Below are 24878 nucleotides of genomic sequence, written 5' to 3'. Positions count from 1 at the left end.
GTCCACCATGGGTGACCCTGCTGGTGTTTGAAATACTGGTGGCACTGCCTCCAGCCTCACAGCAACACGCAAGCCACCACAGTGCGACGAACCGACATACAGGTGGTGGCAGCATCTCTCGCCAACCGCAGACTGCCTCGGTGAATTCAAGAATCATCTTCCTGCCCCATCCATCCCCTGCCCTTCAGGCCCTGGCCCAGCCTAGCGATGTTCTCTGGGGTTTGCGGAGTAGTTTCTCGCGGGTCTCTGGTCTTGGCCGCCTTCTGCTTTGCTCTTCAGCGTGCCCCCACAAGGAGCAGTGCACAGAGGCTGCGTGCAGAGCTGCAAGGCCTCTGTGGGCTGCTCTGTTGGGGAGCGTCCAGAGCCCCTGACTTCTGGACATGGTCTAATCCTTTTTGCTTTTGAACTTCACCTGCGTGGAATCATACCGAATGGACTCGGTGGAGGACGTTGGCTTTCCACTGAGTAGTGGCTTTGTAAGCGTCCTATTTCTGTGTGTGGCCGTTTGCCCTTGTGTTGTAGAGGGACACTGAGCACTTTGATCTGGGCTGTCGTGGATAATGTTGCTGTAACATTCCTGGAGGTATTTTTAAGTTGGACGACTACTGTTCAGGTGCATCTCTGGGGTTTTGATGAGCCGGGTGTGCTGCTGGCCGCAGCTCCCGTGCCTCAGGGGATGTACACGTGTCAGCATCGTGTACACAAGCACTTGGGAAACCGTCTGCCCAGCTGACAGCCCATCAGCACTGTGTGAGGTAAGGGAGTCAAGGTGCTTCTTGGCTTTCATAGCATTCGGCATTTTCTGTCTTCTTCTGTTTAGTTTCCTGCTGGAGGTGGTGGTGATATCGCATTGTGGCTTTAATTTGCATCACTGGTAAATCTGAAATGGCCTCTCTTCTTAAAACCCCTGATGGCGACAGAGTTAAGTCAGATACCAGGGCCCTAGCCTGTCCCCATGCTGTGCGCCACGGCCCTGACCAGCACCTGCAGGTGCGGCTCCTCCTGCCTCCACCACGGTGCAGCCTTGTCTGTCTTCAGCCAGCACCCAGCCCTAGAGTTACCGGGTCCTTCAGGCCCTGTCACACTTGGCACGTCGTCCCGTACACAGAGTCGTGCTGGGTTTGGAGTACGGCCTCCTCACGATGGGTCTTTGTGAGCTCGGGACACATTTTGGCAAACCTGCCCTGTCCTGTCGCTCAGAGGCCTTGCTCACGGTTTCCCAGAGACAGTCCCTGTCCGCTGCAGGCAGACCTCTTCACTTTGCTGACTGTGCCATTACTAAGTTGTCACGCAACTGCTGGTAACAGGAGCAGGCCTCGTGGTTTCCCAGAGACAGTCCCTGTCTGCTGCAGGCAGACCTCTTCACTTTGCTGATTGTGCCATTACTAAGGTGCATCTCTGGGGTTTTGATGAGCCGGGTGTGCTGCTGGCCGCAGCTCCCGTGCCTCGGGATGTACACGTGTCAGCATCGTGTACACAAGCACTTGGGAAACGGTCTGCCCAGCTGACAGTCCATCAGCACTGTGTGAGGTAAGCACAACTGCTGGTAACAGGAGCAGTCCGGGTCAAAGACCTGTCAGGTGGATGCCCCACTCGTCCACAGCCAGCAGCTGAGGCTCTTGTGCTGTGAGTCCTTTTGGACTCCTCGGGGGAGATGTGCACTCGATGGAATTTGTCTGCACAGTAGATGCTGTTCTCAGTCCTGCTTTTTATCACCAGGGTTGTTTTCTTTTCTTTTTGAATTGTTACTTGGTGAAAGTTTACAGGGCAAATTTGTTTTCCACTCAACAGTTTGTGTACCTTCGTTTCAGGACATTGACTGCAGTCCCCACAGTGTAAGAGCTGTCTTCCCACATCCTCCCTTCCCTCCTCCCTGTGTCTTTCTCATGCATTCCTCCCCCCTGAGCTTTCTCTCTGTGGAAATGCCGCCCTTCTGATCTCCCATGGTTGATTGTTCTAAAGAGTGCACCTCCCTGGTCTGAATGTTCGCCTCATAGGCCTTTTATTTGGCTGGGAGTGAATTCAATTCCAGGCCTGCAGGATGAAGAGGGGCAGTACTGTCAGGGGTCTCACCAGGCTCTATCAGAGCAGGAAGCCTGCTTTTTTTTTTTTTTTTAAATGATTTTGAGTTTTGTTCCACATTTTTCTCCCACCCTATCCAGGATCTCCTACACTGATCTCTTTCCAAGTGGTTGACAATGGCAGCTGGGTACCATCTAGTTTTTCTGTTCTCATGGTCACCTGGGTTGAGGTTCACATGGTCCACAAGTCCCTTGGACTAATTGTTTCCATGGGTCTTTGATATTCTTCATTCTTCTTTGCTCTGGACGAGATCAATTATTGCATCTTAGATGGCCTCTCTCAAGCTTGTAAAACGCTAGTTGCTACTCTCAGAGTACATGTAGAATAGTGCTTTTGTGGAGTATGTTACACCAGTTAAGCTGGGTGTCCCCTGCGACCAGGGTCCTGAGCCTGCGGGCCCAGTGACTCACTCCCTCAAGTGGGAGTGAACCAAGAAATTATCATAACTTTACCCCATTAGGTCTGTTGTAAGTATGAACTTTCTCATAGCTCATACAAATGCTATGGAGAACGTTCATCCATATGGGGTCCGCCAATCTCCTGTGTGGTCATGGGCCTGTTCCCTTTGCCTAGACATCCCTGATCATCCAGCCTGTCTGCCTGTGTATCCACCTGTAGATTACTGTTTGTGATCACTGATAGTGCAGTGTTGCGTGTGCACAAGGGTTGATCTTGGGTGTCTGCACTACTGTGCACTTCTCTGTGTCTGTCGTCTTTTTCCTTCACGTTACTGTGTTGGTCACTCACTTTCGGTATATTGCCTTTCCCTTCACCCAGATCTGGACCTGTCTCTTATTTAGCAATTTTCTCTTCTCTCTCCTCTCATCCCTGGTAACCAACAAAGTTTCCTTCCATGTATTAACCCTTCCTTGACTTTTTACAAAAGTGGACTAATACAATGTTTATCCTTCTGTGACTGACTGACTTCACTTAGCATAATGCCCTCCAACTTCATCCACAGATTCTTTGTTACTCTTTAGTGTTGCATAGTATTCTATTGCATTATGTGGGTTTTACATCTTTTCGCAGGATAGCCTGTTTGAACAAATTTGGCAGAGTAAAACACTACTCAGGGCCGTGGATGTTGGCTGCCGTCCTGGGCACTAGTGCCGGGTATGGCCGCTGCTGACTGGGGTAGAGTGCGGACACCTGCCAGGAACCTCGGGCCTTACCTGTAGGCCCCAGTGTGGGCATAGTACCATGACTGTACCAGGACTGCAGGGCCAGGGTCCTGTCTGTCCTCTGGTCTCCGCAGAGCCCAGCTACTACTGATGGTCAGTGGTGTTGGGAGTTCTCACCCATCCTGTGAATCTTGTGACCTGTGAGCTTACAAGCTGGTCAGAAGGTGGCATCAGAGGACATAGGACCCAGCCCAGGACCTCTGCTGATAGTGGTGAAGGGTGAGGATTCTCTTATCAGGATATGAACACCCAGGTTAACAGTCTACACAGTCGAGTGGCTGCGGTGTGCACCACGGCCCAGGCTTCACGGAGTGACCGTGGTGTGTACCGTGGCCTGGAAGTCTGTCCTATATCAGTTGCTCAAGGAAGCCCAACTTGTTTCGGTGTTATTTGAGTGGCACCTTTATTTGGTTTAAATAATCATTGCCACAAGTGTTACAGATGCTCTTAATGCCACGTTCACAGGTTTCACTCTTTGTTGGTTTTTCACTCATAAGCAAAACAGCACAATATTTGGTTTGATTTAATAAATATTCTTAGTACCAGTATTGATAATAGTTTTTCTGTAAATTATGCTGTTAACGTTGGCTTTGCTCATCTTTCATTTTATGATTGGACTGGGGACCAGGAGGGGCCACCCCAAGGTGCTGGGGAGCCCAGGTACCCTTGGACCAACACGGACTCTGTCCGTCCCTGATGCCCTGCAGCTCCCAGCCCTGATAGCTGGCCTTGGCAGCTGCTGACCACGTGTGTCAGTGGTCAGGAGACCCAGGCAGACTCATGCAGGAGGTGCTGCTGTGCCATTCTTGGTACTGGTCTCATGGGGCACATGCTGGGGCACACAGGGACAGTGTGTCCATCAGCGGTCAGTGGTCTGGGTGACCCATCTGTCAGGGAGGCAGAGGGAGTGAGGTCTGTTTCCTCTAAGTGTTGAGTGGTGAATGGCCTATGTGTGTGGAAGGCGTGAAGTGGACCTGGGGTGCTCTTGGTGGACTCCGGTAACTCTTGAAACACATACTGCGTTGCATGGGGGATGCTTGAGGAGACCTGGGTCAGGGCATCTGCCTTTTCTCCCGTGGCTCCCTGTCTGCTCAGGGGAGCGGGAGGCCTCTAATGGAGAGGCCTTGGTTTCTTCCTTCACTGAGAACCTCCAGCTGCACTGCTTGATATAGTGGCATTTGCGTCTTTGTTTCCAATCTGCCGCTAGACTTAGTTTAAAAGGAGTAACAGGGTGAGTGAGTCTCCTGTCTCGCCTGTGTGGCTGTCTGAACACCGTCTTCCAGCCTGAAATACCTTGCTTGTGGTCTTTATTCACCGTGCCGTCCCCCCGGCAGGCCCGAGGCCAACCTGTGGAGTGGACTCTCCCTGGCCAGGTGTATGTGGAAGTGGGTGGTGTGCAGCGTCTGACCTGGACTGAAGGGTGGCTCATGTCGGCCACTCAGGAGTGTGCCCTCCATCCTCCCGGGCACTGCCTCCTGTCCGGCCACACGTGTGCACTCAGCTCTCTCTCCTTCCAGGTGCACGTTCCGGTTCCCCAGCACGAACATCAAGATAACCTTCACCGCTCTGTCCAGCGACAGGAGGGAGAAGCAGGAGGCGTCCGTGTCCCCAGTGAAGCCTGTGCAGCCCCAGATCTCACCCCTGACCATCAACATTCCAGACTCCATGGCCCACCTCATCAGCCCCCTGCCTTCCCCGACGGGCACCATCAGGTAGGGGCGGTTCTTGTGTGCAGCGCAGGGCATGTGCACGGGACGCACCTGGCTGTGCTCACATTGGATACACGGCCACCTGATCAGCCCCCTGCCTTCCCCGACCGGCACCATCAGGTAGGGGGGGTTCTTGTGTGCGGCGCAGGGCATGTGCATGGGACGCACCTGGCTGTGCTCACACTGGATACACGGCCTTCCTCATGTGTCAGAGACCCAGCCGGCGCACAGACAGGCTTGTGCTGTCACTTGGCCCGTTCCTGGGGCCGATGGACACAGAGAAGGGGTCGTTAGTTAGTTAGTTTCCAGACTTGCTCTCAGTTCCCTGCGGTGTTCATTCCTAAGCTCTCGTGGTTTTGTGTGTGGAATTTCGTTAATCATTGTCAGTTTAAGGGCAGGTAGATTTGTGATACTTGTTTAAATCTGAGGTTTTGATTTGACTTTTGAATTTTCTTAGTTTGCTACAATTTCACCAGCAAAGATCGTCCATTCCCAGATGGGGTTAGGACCCCAGGCAGAGGTTAAGACCGACACCACGTATTTTGGGGGGACACACTTGTTCTCTGGTTTGGCCACTTTGACCACATTAAAATGACAGACATGGCCCCCTAAGGAGGACAGTCATGCTCTGGCCGCAGAGATCCATGCTGACCGAGTGCAGCCTCCCTGCTGTTCACGACACATCCTCCAGGAACAACGGGGCCTACAGCTCAGAGCACTCAGTGGGGTTCATGGACGCTCAGAGAAGCCCACAGTTGTGTGTGGGTCAGGGTAGGGGGCAGAGGGGAGGTGGGCTCATGGCAGAAGGCCTGTCTCACTGTTTTTCACCTCAGTGGAGCATGTATTTGGGCGTCTTGTTAGGGATAAGGGACTCCAGTGGTTGGCTGTAGATGGCTCGCCCTGCACGTGGGAGACCCGAGTTCTCTTCCCGGGCAGTGCTCATTCTGCACAGCCCCTGCCCACATGTCACCCACCTGTCGGTGGCGCTTGCTGCCACTGTGATGCTGAACAGGTTCCGGTGGCGTGTTCAGGCTGAGACAGACTGGGGAGGAAAGCCTGGCGGTCTGCTGCAAAGCCCAGCCAGTGAACCCTGTGGGTCACAACAATTTGGTTTAGCTGTTCTGTCAGGCATGGAGGGGCCACCACAGCCCCGGGTGTGGAAACACTTTTTGTCTCGAGGGTCGGCCTCGCACGGCACAGGTCCCAGCGAGGGGTGCTGTGGAGACAGGCTTGTTCCCGTCAGCTCAGAGCTGTCCCTGGGGTGTGGAGGCCGAGGGGAGGACGCATGGAGAACCTGGCAGCCCCTAGGCTCCAGCTTCAGAGCACACGTCTGTCCCCAGGAACCAGCACTGACCATGGCCTTGTGGAAAGACAGCTGGGCCATGCCTGCTCTGTGAGGTTCCCTGTGCGGTCCTGTGCTCAGTGCCGTTGGGACTGTGGTTTTCTGAACCCACGGTGGACAAGCCGTTGGGAGTGTCAGGAGCTGCCTCCCTGTTTCCACTCGGTTGGATTTGTCCACATGTGACTAAGTGGACACAAACATGCAGGGCCTGTCCCGTGCCTCAGTTTCCCCGCTGGTGAAACACACAGGCCACCATGTGTTCTCTCACTGGTCTTTGACATGAGCCCTTTAGTGCTGGTGTCCAGGCTGGCTACTGGAACGTGCTGACGCCTGCTCTGAAAGTAACAGGAACACCGCTTTGTCGCCCACAGCGCTGCAAACTCCTGCCCGTCCAGCCCCCGTGGGGCGGGGTCTTCGGGGTACAAGGTGGGCCGTGTGATACCGTCTGACCTCAGTTTAATGGCTGATAGCTCGCAGCCAGAGAACGAGAAGGAGCCCTCAGGTGGAGACAGCCCGAAGGTAAATGCTTTATAGGCCGAAGGGAAATGCTTTACAGGCTGATGCGGGGCCCAGGATGGTGGGGGCCTCCCTGAGCTCGGTGCGCTGCCCAAGTGTCTGACAGCGCCTGCCACCAGGGTGCCTTCGGGGTGCTCACTGAGCAAGGGGACTATGTCCTCAGGGTTGGGCTTCACCATGTATCCCTTCAAGCTGTGAGGACACGACCTGGCCACGTGCTCAGGAAATGGTCGCTGGGTAAAGGGGTGCCGGTGTTATCAGTGTGCTGACCACCAAGTGCAGGAGGGACCCTCACCTGTGGGGAAGCAGAAGTGGCCCCTTCCTCCTGCCTGTGCTCTTTGACCCTGTAGTTCCATAAACAGTGTGGATAGGGTTCCTTTTTCCGACTTTGCCTGAACAGCACTGTCTTGAGTGGGTTCTTTTGCAGTTAACTTTTGTTACTCAGCTTATGTTTTGTTGTCATGCCTGTTGATACGTGTATCTCCCACAAGTTCAAAAGTAGGTGGCTGCCCCTCCCCTGGTGTGCTTGTGCAGCTCTGTGGGCACCAGGCTTGTCATAACAACAGGGAGCCACTAAGGCCTTGGGTGGGTGGGGTCTGGGCTGCCCCCATGCCGTGGGTGCAGGACAGTCCCACCGTTTGCATCCATGTATCTGTGCCATATGCCTGTCTGTTGTTTGGCTGGCAGCCAGGGGAGTAAGTTCAGTTTCAGACCTGAAGTGTAACTATGATCCATCATCTCGGGGTCTTACCAGGCTCTATCACACCAGCAAACCTAGTCTTTTTTTTTTATCATGATTTTGAGTTTTGTTCCACACTGTTCTCCCACTCTATCCAGGATCTCCTGCACTGATCCCCCTCTGAGTGGTTGACACTGGTGGCCAGGCACCATCTAGTTCTCCTGGTCTCCTGGTCAGTCGTATAGGCTGAGGATCACACGGTCTACTAGGCCTTTGGACTAACTGGTTCTATGCTTTTTTGGTTTTCTTAATTCTGCTTTGCTCTGAATGAGGAGAGACCGACCCATTGTTACATCTAGATGGCTGCTTGCAAGCTTTTAAGACCCTAGTTGTACTTGCTGAAGAAGGATGTAGAATGTTTTTTTTAGTACGTACACCAGTTGATTTTGCCGTCTCGACCACGGTCCTGAATCCACAGATCCGGCTCCTCGCTCCCTCAGGGCAGCCGCTGTGGCCAGATTGAGTTTTCCTTATTTCTTCCTTTTGCCATTTGCATTTTCTTAGGTGATTTTTCATTCTCCTTTTTCTGTTCTGTACTTCTCCATTGTTTCTCCAAGTTCTGTCCAAATTACATTACCTTGAGGGTAAATAGAAACATAGAGAACACTGTCTTTACAGCAGGTCTTAAAGCAGTGAGGACCCCTCGCCGGAGCGGAGTCATGATGATTTACCGTGTGTGGTGATGAAATGACGACCCCTCCCCGGAGTGGAGTGGTGACACACTGATTTAGCGTCTCTCCTGCCTTTTCTGTACAGGATGACTCCAAGCCACCGTACTCCTATGCACAGTTAATAGTACAGGCAATCACAAGGGCTCCTGACAAGCAGCTCACCCTGAATGGGATCTACACGCACATCACCAAGACCTACCCCTACTACCGGACCGCGGACAAGGGCTGGCAGGTAGGCCCGCCTGGCGCCCACGTGCCGTGCTGCGTCTGGCTGATGGTGGCTGGCACCGGGGCGGGAACCAGGCTGCTGTGTTCCAGGCAGGCAAGGCTGAGAGGTGGAGTCAGTCAAGTGAGGTGCTCTTAGCTGAGAGAGAGTCGCGTGCAGAGCCTTGCAGAGCATCAGGAGACACTGTCCTGGAGGACACTTTGAACTTGCACGTGTCCTTACGCGTGTGTAGTGCCTACGAGGGCTGGCACACTTCTCTCGGCCAGTGTGGAGAGCTGAGCTCGAGGGGCTACCCGGTTCCACTCTGCACTGTACGTCTGCTCCCCGGGTGTCTCCTCAGAGCACGTGGCCAGGCCAGTGCGCGGCAGGACTGTCATTAAGCTCTCGCCCCACCAGTGTTCAGCTTTGCCTCATACAGGTCCTTCCCGTTGTGTGTCTGTGACCACTGGAGTATCTCTCAGCAGATAGAATCTAAGACCCAAGAGAAGATGGGCATGTGTGGCTTTTAAACTCATTAAGCAGCAGGAGAGGCTGCAAAGTTCTTTTGAAGCTTGGAGAAACGTGTCTGTTGAACCTCCAGGTTCACCCGGTGTGGCGAGGTGAGGTGGGATGGGGCAGATGCTGCCTGGCAGTGGGTGAGGCTTTTTGTTTATCACTGAAGCTGGAGAAACATGATAAAACAACAGTCTGTCAATCAGATGCTCCACGTTCCTTTGTAGGGGCTAAGGGCCTCCCCTCACGGACAGTGCAAATGAGCCCCAGCGTCCCCTGCCCGTCAGTGCCCCCACTGGCCGTGAGCATGCACAGCAGGTCAGCCTTCCTTGGTTGGACCTAGAGTGCACTGCCACCTTCAGCCCCTGCCAGAGTTTTGGCATACCTCACATGGACTCGAGCAGCCTTGGCCGTACTTGAACCTACAAGGTGAGCCCACTGCCCGTGGACTTGAGCAGCCTTGGCTGTACCTTAATTATAAGAGTGAGCACACTGCCCATGAACTCAAGTGGCCTTGGCTGTCCTTGAACCTACAAGAGTGAGCCACCGCATGTAGACTTGGGCAGCCTTGGCCATACCTTAATCACAAGAGTGAGGCTACGCTTAAAGCGAGCTATGAAACGAGAGTGACGTGGATGAGCACTCACCCGGAGCGTCAGTGGCCAAAGTGTTGTCCTGAGAGGGGTGCCATGCTGATCGGAGCTCAGCTGTGAGGTGGGCTCACAGACACTCTGTGGCTCAGCGGAGTCCAGGAGCGGTGCGTTCCATGCGGAGTCTGGCTTCTGTTGGCTCTTGGCCTTGGACTCCCTCCTTCTGGTCGCTTGGAATACTGAGCCTTTATGGCAGCGAGTGTTTCTGAATCCTCGACCAGACCCCGAACAGCCTGTCTGCATTGCGTCCTAGTTCCCGTGTGCGGCTGAACACATTCTAATTCAGATATGGCCGCCTGAGCACTGCCAGGCTGAGGAGGGAGGGCAGCCCTCAGAGGCCTCTCCCAGCCAAGTCCCTGGGGTGGAAGGAGGAGTCTGCGGGGCCTCCCTCCACTGACGCGGGGCCTCCCTCCACTGACGTGTGACCTCACGCATGTTTTAAGAGTCCCTCTTCCCTCACTGGGTCCTCATTGGCTCTGGCCTCTCGCTCACAGACACATGTCCAGTTGCTTTCTGTCCTGACCATGGCTGCCTCTAACCTGTCTGTCTGGGGCAGCACCCACATTTCCCTCAGCCCCCCACACAGCAGCAGGGCAGCCAGCGTCCCCCCACATATCCACTTCCTTCCTAAGCAGACTTGGTGTCAGCTGGGGCTGTGCACGCACATGTGTGCACGTGTGCCCTGCTCGGGAAGGACCGAGTGGTGCCCTTGACACCAGACCTCTGCCTGTTGTGGGCTCACTGAGAGCCCATTCCAGAGGGGCTGCGTGTGAGGCCTGTCCAATCCCTCCCTCCTGGCTTCAAAGACGCTTTTCCATTTAGCAACCTGTTTCTTAAAAGAGTCTGAGCCCTTTTTTGAGCACCCCATTTTAAAAGAGCCTGCACTGCTCTCCCGATGGCGTGGTGGGGCGTATTCTCCTTGGGAGGGCCTCTGGTGCCTGGCCCCGGTGGGCATGGGGGAGAGCCGTTTATGCCCCTGCCCGATGCTCCCATACTGCCCACAGAGGGCGCTCAGTACTGCTCACCTGTCTTGAAGGCTTTGGGGGTTTTGCAGTGTTTCCCCATCATGGCTGCTTGATCCATTGAAACCCAATGTGGAGAGAGAGAGAGAGAGAGTTCTTTCCTGTGGATGCATTTTTCTACCACAGTGTTTTCTTAGGATTTTCTGAATTATCATTGAACCCAGCCCCGAGTTGTGAAAGTTGGAAGAACTAGGCTCTTGGCTTCTAAAGGGACCAGAATGGGTTTCTCTTTGGAGAGTTGGGGTGTTCTGCACCCCCATCCTTTGCAAGCACTCCTGCATGTTGGACTCCTCACAAAGCTGGTAGTAGTTTTCCTGCTGGACACAACAGGATGCACTCTTCGAGAAGTTGACAAGGGCTCCCTACGGTCCTTCCTGGGTGGCAAGCTTCTGAAAACACACGTGCACACAGCCCAACGTGTGTGCACAGCCCCAGCCAACACCAGGTCTGCTTAGGAAGGAAGTGCATATGTGGGGGGACCCTGGCTGCCCTGCTGCTGTGGGGGGGGGGGGCTGAAGGAAGTGTGGGTGCTGCCCCAAACGGATGGGTTAGGGGCACCACGGTCAGGAGAGGCTCTGGGTGGGAGGCCGCTGGCTCAGTGCAGCACTGAAGGACAGCCACCTGCCTCTCTGAATCCAGGTGGCAGCTGGGCATGTGCCACCAGATGAAGGAGGGCTCCTGCTGGGCCTGCTGAATGGCAGAGGCCTTGAGCTGCCTCAGAAACGGCTCCCTTCTCCTCTGTGCATGTCTGCACGACACGTCTCCTACTGCTCACCCGGGTTTTAGAGTCTCGTCTGAAGAATCCTGGCTGATGTTCGTGCTGCTGGCCGGGCCAGGTCGTCTTGTCAGCGGCTTAGAGGCGAGAGGACGGTACGGGCGGGGCGTCATCACACTTCCAGAACTGGAATGGCAGCCCCTGGTGCTAAGCACAGCTGCGGTGCCCTGTTCCGTGCTCCGTCGTGGGCTGGAGGTCCTGCCCGTCTGACGCTGGCCGATTGCCCTCTCGGTCAGCGCACTCCTGCCTTACGTGGTCTGGCTGGGAGATCCTGTGCGTCTCTGCGTGGGGCCGGGTCCCGACGACAGCGAGGATGCAGCTGTTACCCGTCGTGGGGTAACTGGGGCAATGGCCCTGCCCACGGCAGGGCGTTCTGTGCCACCGTCTGGTTTGCGTTCCTGGATCCGGTCTTGTAGTCTCCCTTCTGCTCCAGACTCAACAGGCCATCTGGGCAGTTGGTACAGGTCCCTCCTATCTCTCGATGCTCTGAGGGAATTGATAGAAAGCTGTTGCTTGGTGACCAGCTGCATCCTGGGGTATGCCATCATAGCAGGTGTCCATCTGTGAGGACGTTTTAAAGGTCCTCTCCTGAGCAGTTTCAGAAATCACAGACACGCCCACACCTGCCCTCTCAACCCTAAAGCCCACAGGGTGGCTGCAGAGTGACCCGGACATGTGCTTCCACGTCAGATCTCCCTTGCACACCAGGACCTCAGGTGTGACTGCAGTTCTGTGAAAACGTCAACTGGGGATCTCAGAGCCAGTTAACACTCTCGTGGTTTATTACTCGAACACCCATGAATGTGGATGTGTGAGGTGCTGGTGTAAATGTGGGCCGTCTGCTGGCTTTGGCCATGACCTGGGACAGAGAAGCTATCCCCAAAGGTGTGGCCTTGGGAGACCCCAGGCAAGCTCTTGTCCAGTGGTCTATAAACTGCTGACTGAGGTTCTGTGACCGCATGAGAAACAGACTAGGAGGTAAGAACAGGGCTGTCTCTGTGGACTCCCTCCAGTGAGGGCAGGGGCCCCATGGGCAGAGATACTGCCACCAGTAGGTGGCTTCCCTTTTGCTCTTGGCCTTTGTGCATTTTGCTCCTTGCTCATCTGCCACACGCTGGTGCCAGGTCCATGGCCTGTTTCCGAAGGATGGGCAGGGCACTGAGGCTGGGACTCTGTCTGCGCTGGTGGTACCTGCTCACGTGTCTGTTCCTGAGCCCCGTTCCTCGGGTCTCCCCCACCATTCTGCTCTCTGTCCCAGCCCACCGAGGTGGTGACGGCAGTTTCCACTGTGCAGGGCACTAAAACTGGGACGTGCTTTTACTTCTCAGCAAAGAGATGAATTCTGTGTATTTTTGTTTATATTTCATAGAATTCGATCCGTCACAACCTTTCTCTGAATCGGTATTTCATCAAAGTGCCACGCTCCCAGGAAGAACCAGGCAAAGGCTCCTTCTGGAGGGTGGACCCTGCCTCCGAGAGCAAGCTGGCGGAGCAGGCGTTTAGGAAGAGGCGGCCTAGGGGCGTGCCTTGCTTCCGGACCCCCCTGGGACCACTCTCGTCCAGGTGAGCACACAGACCGGCTCAGCCAGCGCCTTCAGTGGGCTGGTTCTTTTACTGATGATGAATGCAGGGGGATGTGGGGAGGAGGGTGGGACAGGACCCAGGTAGTTTTGTCTCCAGTGGTGCCAGCGCTTCAACTGAAGGTGCCGTAAACACGGTCAAGTGCCGTGAATGCTGCTTCACTGCACCCGTCGCGTTTGTTAACGGTCAGCAAACGACAGTTCCCCACTGACCGAGACTTGGTTTTCTCTTACCTTTGGCAGGTGAAAAGTTTTTGACAGATAACCTTTTAGCTCCATAAGTTCAAGACTGTTACTGTGTTAACTTTGCCTGAGTTTGAAATTACATTTTTAGCTTCATTAATACTTTATTTTTAAACAAATAATGTCATTGTTAAGCCCCAGCCTGTCTGCTGGCCATGGCCCCGCTGTCTGACAGGAGCGGCTGGTCCAGTCCCATGGCTACATGGCCTGCACTGGGTGCAGGGCCGTGGTGCTAGCTCACCCCATAGGGCCTGTCATAGCTCAGAGAAGTTTATGCCAAGGACACGTGTGCATTACGACAACCAGGCAGCCGCCAAGGGCTTTACCTGTTAACACCCACTAGCTGCTGCTCTCTCGTCTTCTCTTGACAACACAGAAGTGCCCCTGCCTCACCCAACCATGCAGGAGGACTGTCTGCTCACTCCAGCGGCGCACAGACCCCCGAGAGCCTGTCGCGGGAGGGCTCACCCGCGCCCCTGGAGCCTGAGCCGGGAGCGGCCCAGCCCAAGCTTGCGGTCATCCAGGAGGCACGGTTCGCCCAGAGCGCACCAGGTGAGACGCACCAAGGTGCCAGGCACTGCCATGCAGAGGCCCCACCACAGCTACAGGAAGGCCAAGTTTCCACGAGTTGTTGCTTTGCAGATCGGCTGAGGTACCTTGTCGCTAGTTCTTTTCACATAAGGTCCCGGCTCGTCCTGCAGGCTCGGGGAGGCCACAACACTGGAGCTTTTGGAGTCAGTCATCTTTCATAATGTAGAATTGGGCTGTGTCACACTTCACTCCCTGAAAATCCATGAAAATGTCTCCCCGACACGGCACATCACACACGCTAGACGGAATGCTTCCAGCGAGCAGGGAGGTGCGTGGCAGCGTGCTCCCAGCCCCAGGTTCCGTGTGTCTTTCCAGGCTGAGCAGAGAACCAAAAGGCGTTTGGTGGGTGGTAGAGGCAGTGTCTCAGTACACTGTTGTTAAACTGTCTGAGGGCGTCCCTTGGCAGGTCACCAGGTGAGTGTGGCCCTCGCTGTTCCAGCCTACAGGACAGATTCTGTGCACATCCCATACACGGACACGGTCCTCTCCGTGAGGAGGGATGCTTTAAGAAGTTTAAACAGAGGAGAAAGTATGTCCTTAGAACTCAGACCAGGAAGGGACTGTAAAAATATTGGGATCCTGGGGGCATGCCCAACTGCCGACCGAAGAGCCTAGCATCTCAACAGCCAGTGTGGGAAGCCCAGTTCTGCTGTGGCCATCGGGTGGCCACAGGCTGGGGCCGACTCCTCGGCCGATTTTCTGTTAAAACTGCCATCTCTTCTCTACGCCAGAGTCTTGCTGTTCTCGGGGGGTGGGCAGCCCCTGGTACGTAGGGAGCATCATTGTTTTGGTGGTGTCCTTAGCAGGGACACTATGCCCTTGTCTCTCCACAGGTTCCCCTCTGTCTAGTCAGCCTGTCCTGATAACTGTGCAGCGGCCGCTTCCACAGTCGATGAAACCTGTCACCTACGCAGTGGCCGCCCCCGTGACAACTTCGACCTCCCAGCAGCCCGTGGTGCAGACAGTCCACGTGGTCCACCAGATTCCTGCGGGGGCGGTCACTAGTGTGACCGGGTTAGCACCAGCAAACACTTACACGGTCGCTGGCCCAGCAGTGGTCACCCAGGCAGCTGTGGTGACCCCGCCCAAGGTGGAGCCCCAGGAGAATGGGGCTCATGGAGAAGTGAAAGGTGAGGGGGGCGTGCCGGTCCCTCGACCCCTCTGGGCACTCCAGAAGCCACTTTGCAGAACCAGCCCCCTTTTCTTGTCTGTCACCTCACTCTGTCCTCTGAGTTGTGTCTCTCTCTTCCCTCACATCAGTGAAAGTGGAGCCTCTCCCTGCGATTGGCCACTCCCCTCTGGGGGCCGCTGGCCGGGTCATCCAGACGTCCCAGCCCGGTCCTGTCCAGACGGTCACCATTGTGCAGCAGGCACCTCTAGGCCAACACCAGCTACCAATAAAAACTGTAACTCAGAATGGGACCCACGTGGTACCAGTGGCCGCTGCAGTCCATGGACAGGTGAACAGTGGTAAGTATCACTCACCCAGCTGCATCTCAGGTGCGAGGGACTAGAGCTGAAACCCCAGGAGCCGTAGTCCAAGAAAGGAGAGCTCTGTTTTGGTTCTGACTACTGCCGTGTGAATGCTTTTCTGAGGCAGCGTTAATGTGTCCTGGCTATGGGCCTCCAGGGAATACTGCCTACTACCCGGGTGTGGCCAGGACGGCCCGTTCGGGATTCTCGTTTCTGGAGCCGTCTGAAAAGGAGCAGGGTGCCGGACGTGGTGCGGCCACTGCAGTGGCCCGCCTCACAGGGCCCTGGGGGTGTGGAGATGGCCTGTGGCGCGGCTGGTGGCGCTCAGCTTCAGTGGCTCTGCTGCCCAGGAGCACCCCGAAGGGCCAGGTGTGGCTGCGCACCAGCCCAAGTCGTGGGGTGCTGGGGGCTTGTGTTTCGTAGACTGTTCACAACAGGCCCTCATCCAGAGACAAGCCAGATGGGACCACGGAAGGTGGAGCGTCATTTTGCTTGACAGTAACTCGGGATTTGTAGTGAGGGTTCAGGATGTTCCCCGGAACCTGGCTCTGCTGCATTATGTAGTTTTAGCAGATGGTCTCCTACCTCGTCATGGCCACAGACCCTCTGACGATCACGCCAGCTTGTCTCCAAGGGGCCGGGGACATGCCCAATCTAAGTACAGGATTAGCTGATTAGGCTGTGAAAAATCAAAAAGCCCTTGCACACACAACCCTTCATGCACACACGGACCCAGCAAGGGCTGCCAAGTGGCCGTGGGCCATCAGCTATGTCTGTGGATTTACAGTGACTTTAGTAAACGGTCGGCATCAGTGGTGACACGAGGCTTCCCGGACATCTGTCCTGGTTCTTCATGGGGTCTCTGGTCCTTGTCCTGACAGCATGTCCAGCGTGGGGGATGAGTTGTACCCTCAGCACGATTGGTTCAGTCCAGTTTCCCACAGGGGCCATGCACTTTCTCCTGGGAAGGACCAGGCCATGGGGGAATGTAGACCTGACTCTCTGGATGTTGTATTCTGTGGCTGTTGAGGATACACACAGCAGGCCGTGTGCAAGTTCAGCAGTTCCTTGACTTGGATGACATCCTTCAAGCTCTACACCCATTCTCATGCACTTTTTCTAAGTTATTCTTTCACCAACAGAATCACTGTCCCTGAAGTTCCTGTCTTTCAGTTGCTGTTGTCAGGTTGCTCTCATACAGACAGATCTTAAAGGGACCCAGTGCTTGAAGCAGATGCTCTCACTAGATAAGCTCAGCTGTTGTTGGGTTTAAAGATTATGTCAGGGCAAGAGTGTCGGGCTCACCCAGCCTCCCTGGCTCCAGAAGGTCTAGTGTCCGTGAGAATTTTAAATTCTCTCCTACTGAGCTTTTGATCAAATGTTGAGTGATGGTAGCTGGGCCCCATTCAGATCTCTGATCTCCTGGCAAAGGAGGCAGTTGTTCATGAAGGTGACTGGCCACACGTTCCACATCCTGCTCCTCCTATTCCTGAATCATCATCTTTCTCTGTTGCTCCAGGTGAACAGAGAACGTTTGTTGTGTCTTGGGTGGCTGCTTGCAAGCCTTTACGGGCCTAGGTGCTATGCAGTGAACTAGGCAATAGAGCAGAAGCAGTAAACACATTGTTAGGCTAGTAAACTGGGGTGTCCCATGAAACCATGACCCTAAACCTCCAAGGCAAGGAACCAATCCTGTGAGGTGCTGGTTGTGTAGGATACGGCTGACTTTAGGAAACGGTCCACACGTCTCCAGTCCCGTTGCACCGTGTCACATGCACTGCCGTCAGCAATGTGGGAGTCCAGCTGTCCACGCCCTCGTTGGGACTTGCGGGCTGTGCATCTCTTAGCATTCTAGTTTTCTGGTTTCGTCGACTTACAGTTGATTGTCCGAGTGATTACTAATGGTGAGCAAGTGGTTTTGTGCCCATCTAACAACCGAACTTCTTCCGGGTCTCTCACCTAGGTCTTCACTTGAGCTCTTCCTGCTGAGCTGTCGGGTTTCTGAACGTACCCAGACACAGGTCTTTTGTCTGATGGACACTTGGCAGCTGTTTGCCCCCAGTCTGTGGACGGCCTCTCCATTTCATAATTCTGTTTTTTGAAGAGCAGGATGTTACACTCTGAGGAAGCTTGCTTGGCCATTTTTTCCTGCTCCTTGCATGTGAAAGACCTCTGTGAGACCCAAGCTCACTGTTTTCTTATAGGTGTTTTATAGTTGTAGCGCTTACACTTAGGTCTGTGGTCGGTCTCCGGTTACGTTCAAGGTCAAGCTTCGTTTCCCCCGACAGAGAACTGGTTGTCCAGCACCATTAGTTGGCAGGTGACCCTCTCCACCAGCTGCCTGGTCATCTGTCAGAAATCACTGGACCACCATGTGCCATCTCTCTGCGTGGCCAGCGGCCTTCTCCCTCCTGCCTTGATTCCCATTGTGTTGTCAAGTCTTTTCAGAGTTGTTTTGGCCATGCTAGCTCCCTTCCATTTCCATATGGACTTCAGAATCAGCTCGTCAGCTTCTACGTAGGCACTCGCTGGGATTTTGATAGGGGGGTGGTGACCCTGGAGAGGCACGCGGAGCAGCTGGCCCACCAGCACTGTGCCTTGATTGGAAACTTGGCCTCTACACGTCGTTATCCCCATGAGCTGGGCATCTCAAAGCCGGCTCTTCTGTATCTGCACAGTGAGGGAGGCCTGGGCTGCAAGGGCCAGGAAAGGTCAGTGGGACTGAGCTGTGGGGGTGGAGGGAGGGGCGTCAGGCAGGATCACAGGTCTGCAAGGGGGCACTTTGTCCAGTGCAGTGTGGCTGGGCAGGGAGAGGGCAGGGCATGGAGCTGTCAGGCGGGACCTCCGGAGCCTGTGCAGAAGCTGGGAGTATGCGAGTGCCCGCAGAGCAGATACGGTGAAGCTCACGGGCCAGCTTGGGCACGTGTGTTACCGACATCAAAAGCCCGCCTGTGGCACCAGATCCTGTTGGACGCTGTGTGTCGAGGTAACACCTGCTGGCCAGGGTCTCCACCCTCACCCTGTCCTCATGTGCAGAGGTGCTGGAAGTGGTGGGGGTAGGGGTCACCAGCAGCAACTCTGGCTCCCGAGTATCCCAGTTGCTCACTGCCCCTCAGATGGCCTTGTTTTTGTTCCGAGCATGCTGTTTATTCGAAGAACATCCTGCCTCCCCCCATGGGGAGTGTGGGCTGCCGTTCTGGCCAGGCCCCTCCCTTGCTTCTCTTCCTCTACTGGTGGGCGGGTACAGGCGTCTGCCTGTGGTCCTGATTCGTGTTCTCTTTGCAGCCGCTGCAAGCCCCTTACACATGCTGGCGACCCACGCGTCGGCGTCGGCATCCCTGCCCACCAAGCGTCAGAACGGCGAGTCGCCGGAGCAGCCAGAGCTGAAGCGGATCAAGACAGAGGACGGGGAGAGCATCGTCATTGCTGTGAGTGTGGACACACCACCTGCAGCCACGCGGGACAAGGGCGTCCAGAACTAGGACCGCGTTCTCCCTTCAGAGCGTCAACTGTGGTGCCAAAAGGAGGCGCCCTGGCCCCGCGTCGGACGTCCGCACTCAGCGGTCAAGGGCCCTGCGGTTGGACTTCACCCCTAAGCACTGAACACGCAAACCCAGGTGGCCTTAAGACTCCTTAACGTAACAGGTCTCACTTGAAGAAAACCACACGCGGCAGAGCTCCAGAGGCCGTGGTCTCCCTCCTGCCTGACCTCGCCGGCCGCAGCGCTGCTCAGCCTCCAGGCCCCACGCCAGGACCAGCGTCTCTGGGACAGTGCACAGGGGCAGAGGCGAGCCGCCCACCCGCCACCCCACGGGCCCCGCTGCGGCCGGCCCTCATAGACAGTGTTTGTTGTTCACATATGGAGTTAGAGGACTTCGAGGTGAACTTACTTTCTTTACAAAATAATGGGGTCATTGACATTTCAAACCCCTCCGTTTCTACTCTGGAAATTTCAGAATCACACTTTTCATGTGAAATTTCACTTGGGGAAAATAATGCAGTTTTTGTTGTTTGTTTTCAGCCATGGGACTCTTTCCTCTCGTCGGTCCTGGTAGGGTTCAGCTGACATGGCGCTGTGGTAGCTGCAGACTCTGTGCATCAGGGCAGCCCCCTGATGGACGGCCCCTTCAGTGTGTGGTGACCTGCCGTTCCCAGGCTGCATGTGGCGATGAGACGCGGGTCAGGGGCCTGTGGCCGGCGGGGACAGAGCAGCTGGAACTCGCCAGGGCTGCACATACCCCTTCTTGCTACTTCTTCTTGTTTGTTTGTGTGGACTTTGGTCCCTAACATAACTTTCACTCTGAATAATACAAATCCCACTAAAGTATGGTGTTACGTTTAAAACCACAGAACTGCCCTGCATCGTCTGGAAGAAACGATTCAGTCTTTTATCACACACCCTTTCCAAACAAAGATGAAAGGTGTCTAGTGACATCGTCAACATTTCAGGTGTCACCACCAGTTCTAGGACCATCTGGCAGCTTGTCCCGGTCCCTGTGCGGTGGCAGGCAGAGCTGCATTACATGGAGGTCTCTGGAAGCAGGCGCCCTGCGGGTGACATTGGAATGCCAACGTAGTTTTATGATTTGCAGCGGGAACCCCCTGGACCTTTCCGAACGGCACTGATCTCGAGGTTTGCCTGTCCTACTGAAGAGCATGCGGACAGGAAACAGCAGAGGTGGGGCCTGGTGGCCCCACTCACATCCACAAAGATACCGCTCGCCTTTCCGAAGCGTGCTGGGGGTCAGGGCTGAGCCGCACACAGAGGGCTTTGGCCTTATTGTGAATTTTTTAATGTCATCATCATAACATTATTTATTTAAATGTAGTTATTTTGGTATTTAATTTTTTTTTTTTTTTTAAGAGAAGAAGAAAACCCTGTATTTTCCTGGTGGAACAAAACAGCTCAGAATGGTATATTTAGGCGATTTAAAACCATTTATTATTTACCTAAAGACCAAATATGATAGATCTAAGTATTGTGTGTCGGTCCACAGTATGGAGCTGTCACAATGTTACTGCAGATATGCATATTAAAGATGATGCGATCCCTACACACTAGCCGGATTTATAACTCAGCCATGTGAGAAATGAGCATGTCACGTGACCATGGCTGCCCATGACAGCCGCAAAGGCTCAGCCTGCAGCATGCTAGGAGCCGACGCGTCGCCACTGCACAGCCCTCGGCTTCCAGGCGGCTCACAGAACCTGGGGTGCGGTTTTGTTTGCCTGTTCGGGAGGTTGGCAGTTCGCATTTGGATTTCCCTGTGTGGGGGCGGGTCATGCAGAGCCAGCAAGCAGCAGCAGCCGTGCCCTTGGGCAGAGGACCGGCGGGGAACTCGCGGCAGGTGCCGGACAGAGCACCTTCTGGAGCTGTTTGCAGGGCAGCACGCTCAGTTTGTCATCATCCAGGAAGTTGGGGGTGGGGGACAGTCCTGTCGGGGTGATGCTAGGGGTTGCCCACTTCTCAGCGTTTATGGCGGAGCAGCAGGAGCTGTCTGGCTCTAAGGGCAGTGTGGGCGTCAACTCTGAAAGGTGTGCCTTTGTTCAGGTGTGAGGCTGTCTTTCCCGTTGGCTTCAGGTATCTTATTCACTGCACGCAGCCATCGAAGACTGGTGCAAAGGGCGGAAACAAAACCACGGATCAGCAGGTACCATGTCCCGGTTCTTCCTGGCCTCTGAGGCATGTTTGTGAAGTTGGACCCGAGTTCTGAATTCCAGAGGGCCCTCGGCACCCAGGACCACGAGCGGCCAGGACACGGCTGCCGGGTGCCTTCGGAGCTCCCAGTCTAGTCTCGTAACCAGAGATGTGCTGCGGTGAGCTCCCGGCTGCCCGCGTGTGATTCCTAAATGCTTTAGTTTCACAAAGTCTCTGCTTTGACCTTTGCGCCAAACCTCTGAGCCCCCTCAGGGAATAGAAGGCTAATGTCCAGTTTGGCCTGAACCAAACAATAGTACAAAAGGGAAAACTCATGGAACCCAAATCACATGTTGCATTCCAAAGCGTCCACGGCTGATTTGCAGATTGATCTTCCTCTTGCTTCGGTGGAGCATGTGTGTGGACAGTTGAACTCAAGTACCCGCCCCACTTCTGTCCTTGTCCTCTGCTAGTGTACCAGAGTAGTCGGTAGTTACGGTCAGGAGGGGGGTGGGGGCAGGGGCAGGACTTGGGATTTCTAGGCATGTGACACAGGATTAAGTAACAGTCTTGAAGTCCTTACTTACACCATTCTAGAAAGTACAGTGGTGATTTGTGTTCAAACATACGGAATTTTAACAGAAAAGTACCAAGTTCCTGAAATTCAATAAAATATTTTTATTAATTTTAACTGAATACAGAGTGTCATTGTCACTGGTAGGTAGAAGCTTCAGCTGCCTCTTTTTTGCTTCCTAGCTTGGTGCTCTCAGCAGGCCACCGGCCTAGGAGTGCAGGCAATCCCCCTCCCGCGTCGTGTGGGAGGTGATGACCAGTGCTAAGAGCTCTGCCAACAGACTAAGGTTTGCAGAGTCCGGCGGTGCTCACAAGCGCTCCCAACTTTGTGGCGGTGGAGTCTGAAGGCTTGTTCTGAAGTTACCATTTCTTCTGCAAACTTCCCCTTTGACCTTAAGGATCAAAATCATTGCAGGTACTTTGAGACCTGTTCTTCCCTGAGAGGAAAACCTTCCTAACTGGGCACTCACATTGCTACCCCTGAATGCTCTGACCACCTCACTTCTAGGACTTGTGCCATCTGGGCAGTTGGCGTGCTATGGCACTGAGTGGGGCCCTGAGATAGTGTTGGGGTTGGGGGAGGTGGTGATGGGGGCGCCCTATGTTGATGCCCTGATGACAGTACAGATTAGCATGAAAGGTTTGCTCAACATGTTGGGAGCCCTTAGCTGAGCAAGCGGTCAGTCACACCCTGTTCACAGTGTTAGCTCTGTTGTCCACATTGTAACAGTACATCCTCTGACAGGCACCACAGTTCAACCTCCCCCTCCTCTCCGGAGAAACCACTGCAGTGCGCCTTTGAGTCAGCTCTTCCAGAACGTAACGGCTTTACTATTTTTAAAGGAAGTTGAAGGTAGGAGGACTTCAGATACAGAGCACTAGTAGGAACTCTACACAGAGAGTTAACGCGGCAGAAAGCCCCCGAGATGGAGCCGTGGCGTGTTTAGGAGGAGGTAACGGGGTATGGCGTGAACTTACAGGCAGTCACCGTGTAGCAAGTTAGTTCAGGGTTAAACACAGATGAAAGAAACCCCAGTATATTATCATCAAACCAGCAGAACCTCCCGTAGGTGTTCATGGACATACCGCACTGGGTCAGCATACCCCCTATGACCCCCTCTACATATGTCCACAGCAGTAAAAAAGAATTCAGAGTGGGCCTCGTGTGGCGCTGGACAAGAGGGCTGCCTGTGCCACTGCAACTCCTGTTTTTACAGACGTCCTGCAGAGGTTCCGTGAAATAAGCATACTCTACCGTCTCTTCAACGCCAACAGCGACCAACTATTACACCTGAAAACACTCAACAGCAGCAGACAGTGGAGGGGTCAAAACTAGAGCCGCCGCCACGTAGCGGTCCCTGTCCTGGAATACTACTTTGTAGCTCCCGCGCAGCAGAACGAATTAGGGGTGAACATGAAAGTCCCCCAGAGGAGCCCCCCCTCCACGTCATCTGACCAGATGGCTGGGAAGGGGGGAGTCCATAGGGCAGACGGTGGGGAGAAACCGTGAAGGTGCACTCCTGCAATGAGCAGCCCCTGCAGACGCTACAGACTCAAAACCATCTTCCCCGAGAACAGTCAGGAAAAGGGGCACTGTCAACCAAAGGGACAGGCAGTGAGAGGGACCCCCAGCACTTCTCTCACCATTTTGTCTCCAAGCTGGACCCACGCAGAAGTGTGTGACAGCACAAGGATGCTGAAAGTCTGTAGCAAGGACTGAAAAGGGAGCGGCAGGGAGACCACAGGGAGAGGAAGCTGCGTGTGGCATCCTCCATTTGGTCCCAAGCTACACTGCACGGGATGGACTTGGCCCGGCCTGAGCCAGCCCAACAAAGACCTGAACTGCAGTGTGTCCAAATTCCTGAAGAGCACACCCGGTGCGGACCGAATAGCTGTACACAGACTTTCAAACTGACACCAGAACCACAGCCCAGAGAAGGTGGGTGGGCACTTGCAGTCGGAACCTCACTCAGTAACCAGTTCCATAATACACAAAATATCCAGGATATAATCAAGAATTACTCAACATACAAAGAACCAGGAAACTGATCTATCAAGAGAAGCAACAATGGACAGGTGTCAACTTCAACCCAACCCAACCCAGATGTTGGTATTTTCAGAAAAAGGCATTAGAGAAGTAATAACCATGCTCTGTGAAGTCCAGGTAGTCCCTAAGTCATGGCATGGCTCAGGTTACCAGGAGCAGCACTGACGACCACTGGTGATTTTTGTTTCACACCATTAGTGATACACAAATATGTACGATGTTGCAGCATGTAATTCACTGATAATACAATTCTCAAGTGTTCACTCCTAGATGTTAAAAGATGAGATTTACGAAGACAGTGATAATAAAAGGCAGTAATGATGAAAACAACAAAAAGGTATTCCACTTATGTCAGAACCAAGAGTGAACGGAGCCCATCATCAAAGTGGGGACTACTGGTAGGGCCAACACTGGTGAACAGAAAGTCAGAAGACCTCAGGGGCAAATGGAAGTTACAGAACTGAGAGATTCAGTGGATGAGGTCCACATCGTAGAAGAAGTGACAGAGGAGTCAGTGAACTTGAAAATACGTGAACAGACACGTGTATCTAAAACTACATCTGACTTCTCAAAAGCAAGTATCGTAACTTTGCCCTTCAGGGTTTTCAGTGTATGTAGATATATATTCACAAAATTTCAGTATAAAGGAGGAAGGCAAAGGTTTCACTTGAAGTGGTAACATTAACTCTTAAGTAAACTATGAAAAGTCAGCTACGTTTATTGTAATCTCTAGTGCAATCACTAATGATGCTAAACATTGGTAAAGTAAAAAAAAGTAAAACGAAAACATGATGATTTTTTTTTTTTCAAATAACTCAAAAGAAGGCAGGGCAGTTGAGAGGAAACGGATAACAACATCAATCAAATCGTAGGACTGTATCAGTAATTACATTAACTGTAAGTGGTCTGAACATAGCCATTAAATGTGCTAATACAGATAGGTCAAAAGCAGGAGGATGGGAAAATACACACCATGCAACACTAATCAAAAGGAAGCAGAAGTGGCTATCTCAACATCAAAGTAGACGTCAGAGTAAGGAAACGACCAAGAGTAAACACATAATATCAGAGCCAACTCCCAAGAGCCAATAGTCCTAACTGTTGGAGTATCTGACAGCAGATGGTCAAGACAGAGGAAACCAAACATGACAGAGCTCAACAGAGAAAGAAACAGACAAGCCCACATTTCATGTGGCTACTTGAAAGCTCCTCTCGGGAAATAACAAGGCTATAAACAAACACCAGCACCCACCTGGGTCTAACCATCACTCCCCGCACACCACCCAACTGGGTCTAACCATCACTCCCCGCACACCACCCAACTGGGT

The 24878-nt window shown here is 53.8% G+C and overlaps 1 protein-coding gene across 1 annotated transcript; it reads left to right on the top strand.

The window, feature by feature from the left end:
- The first annotated feature begins 3197 nt into the window (after nucleotides 1-3197).
- On the top strand, nucleotides 3198-18774 carry FOXK2 (forkhead box K2). Its single transcript, XM_007959787.1, has 9 exons — nucleotides 3198-3256; nucleotides 4781-4975; nucleotides 6686-6833; nucleotides 8326-8472; nucleotides 12775-12968; nucleotides 13605-13780; nucleotides 14653-14949; nucleotides 15080-15289; nucleotides 18578-18774. The coding sequence occupies exons 1-9, from the start codon at nucleotides 3198-3200 to the stop codon at nucleotides 18772-18774; spliced, it is 1623 nt and encodes a 540-aa protein (XP_007957978.1).
- Nucleotides 18775-24878: the final 6104 nt, after the last annotated feature.

Source organism: Orycteropus afer, unplaced genomic scaffold, assembly GCF_000298275.1.
Source record: "Orycteropus afer afer isolate SDZICR_OR568_19922 unplaced genomic scaffold, OryAfe1.0 scaffold00018, whole genome shotgun sequence".
Lineage (NCBI taxonomy): Eukaryota > Metazoa > Chordata > Mammalia > Tubulidentata > Orycteropodidae > Orycteropus > Orycteropus afer.
This window is presented reverse-complemented; position numbering and strand designations above follow the sequence as displayed.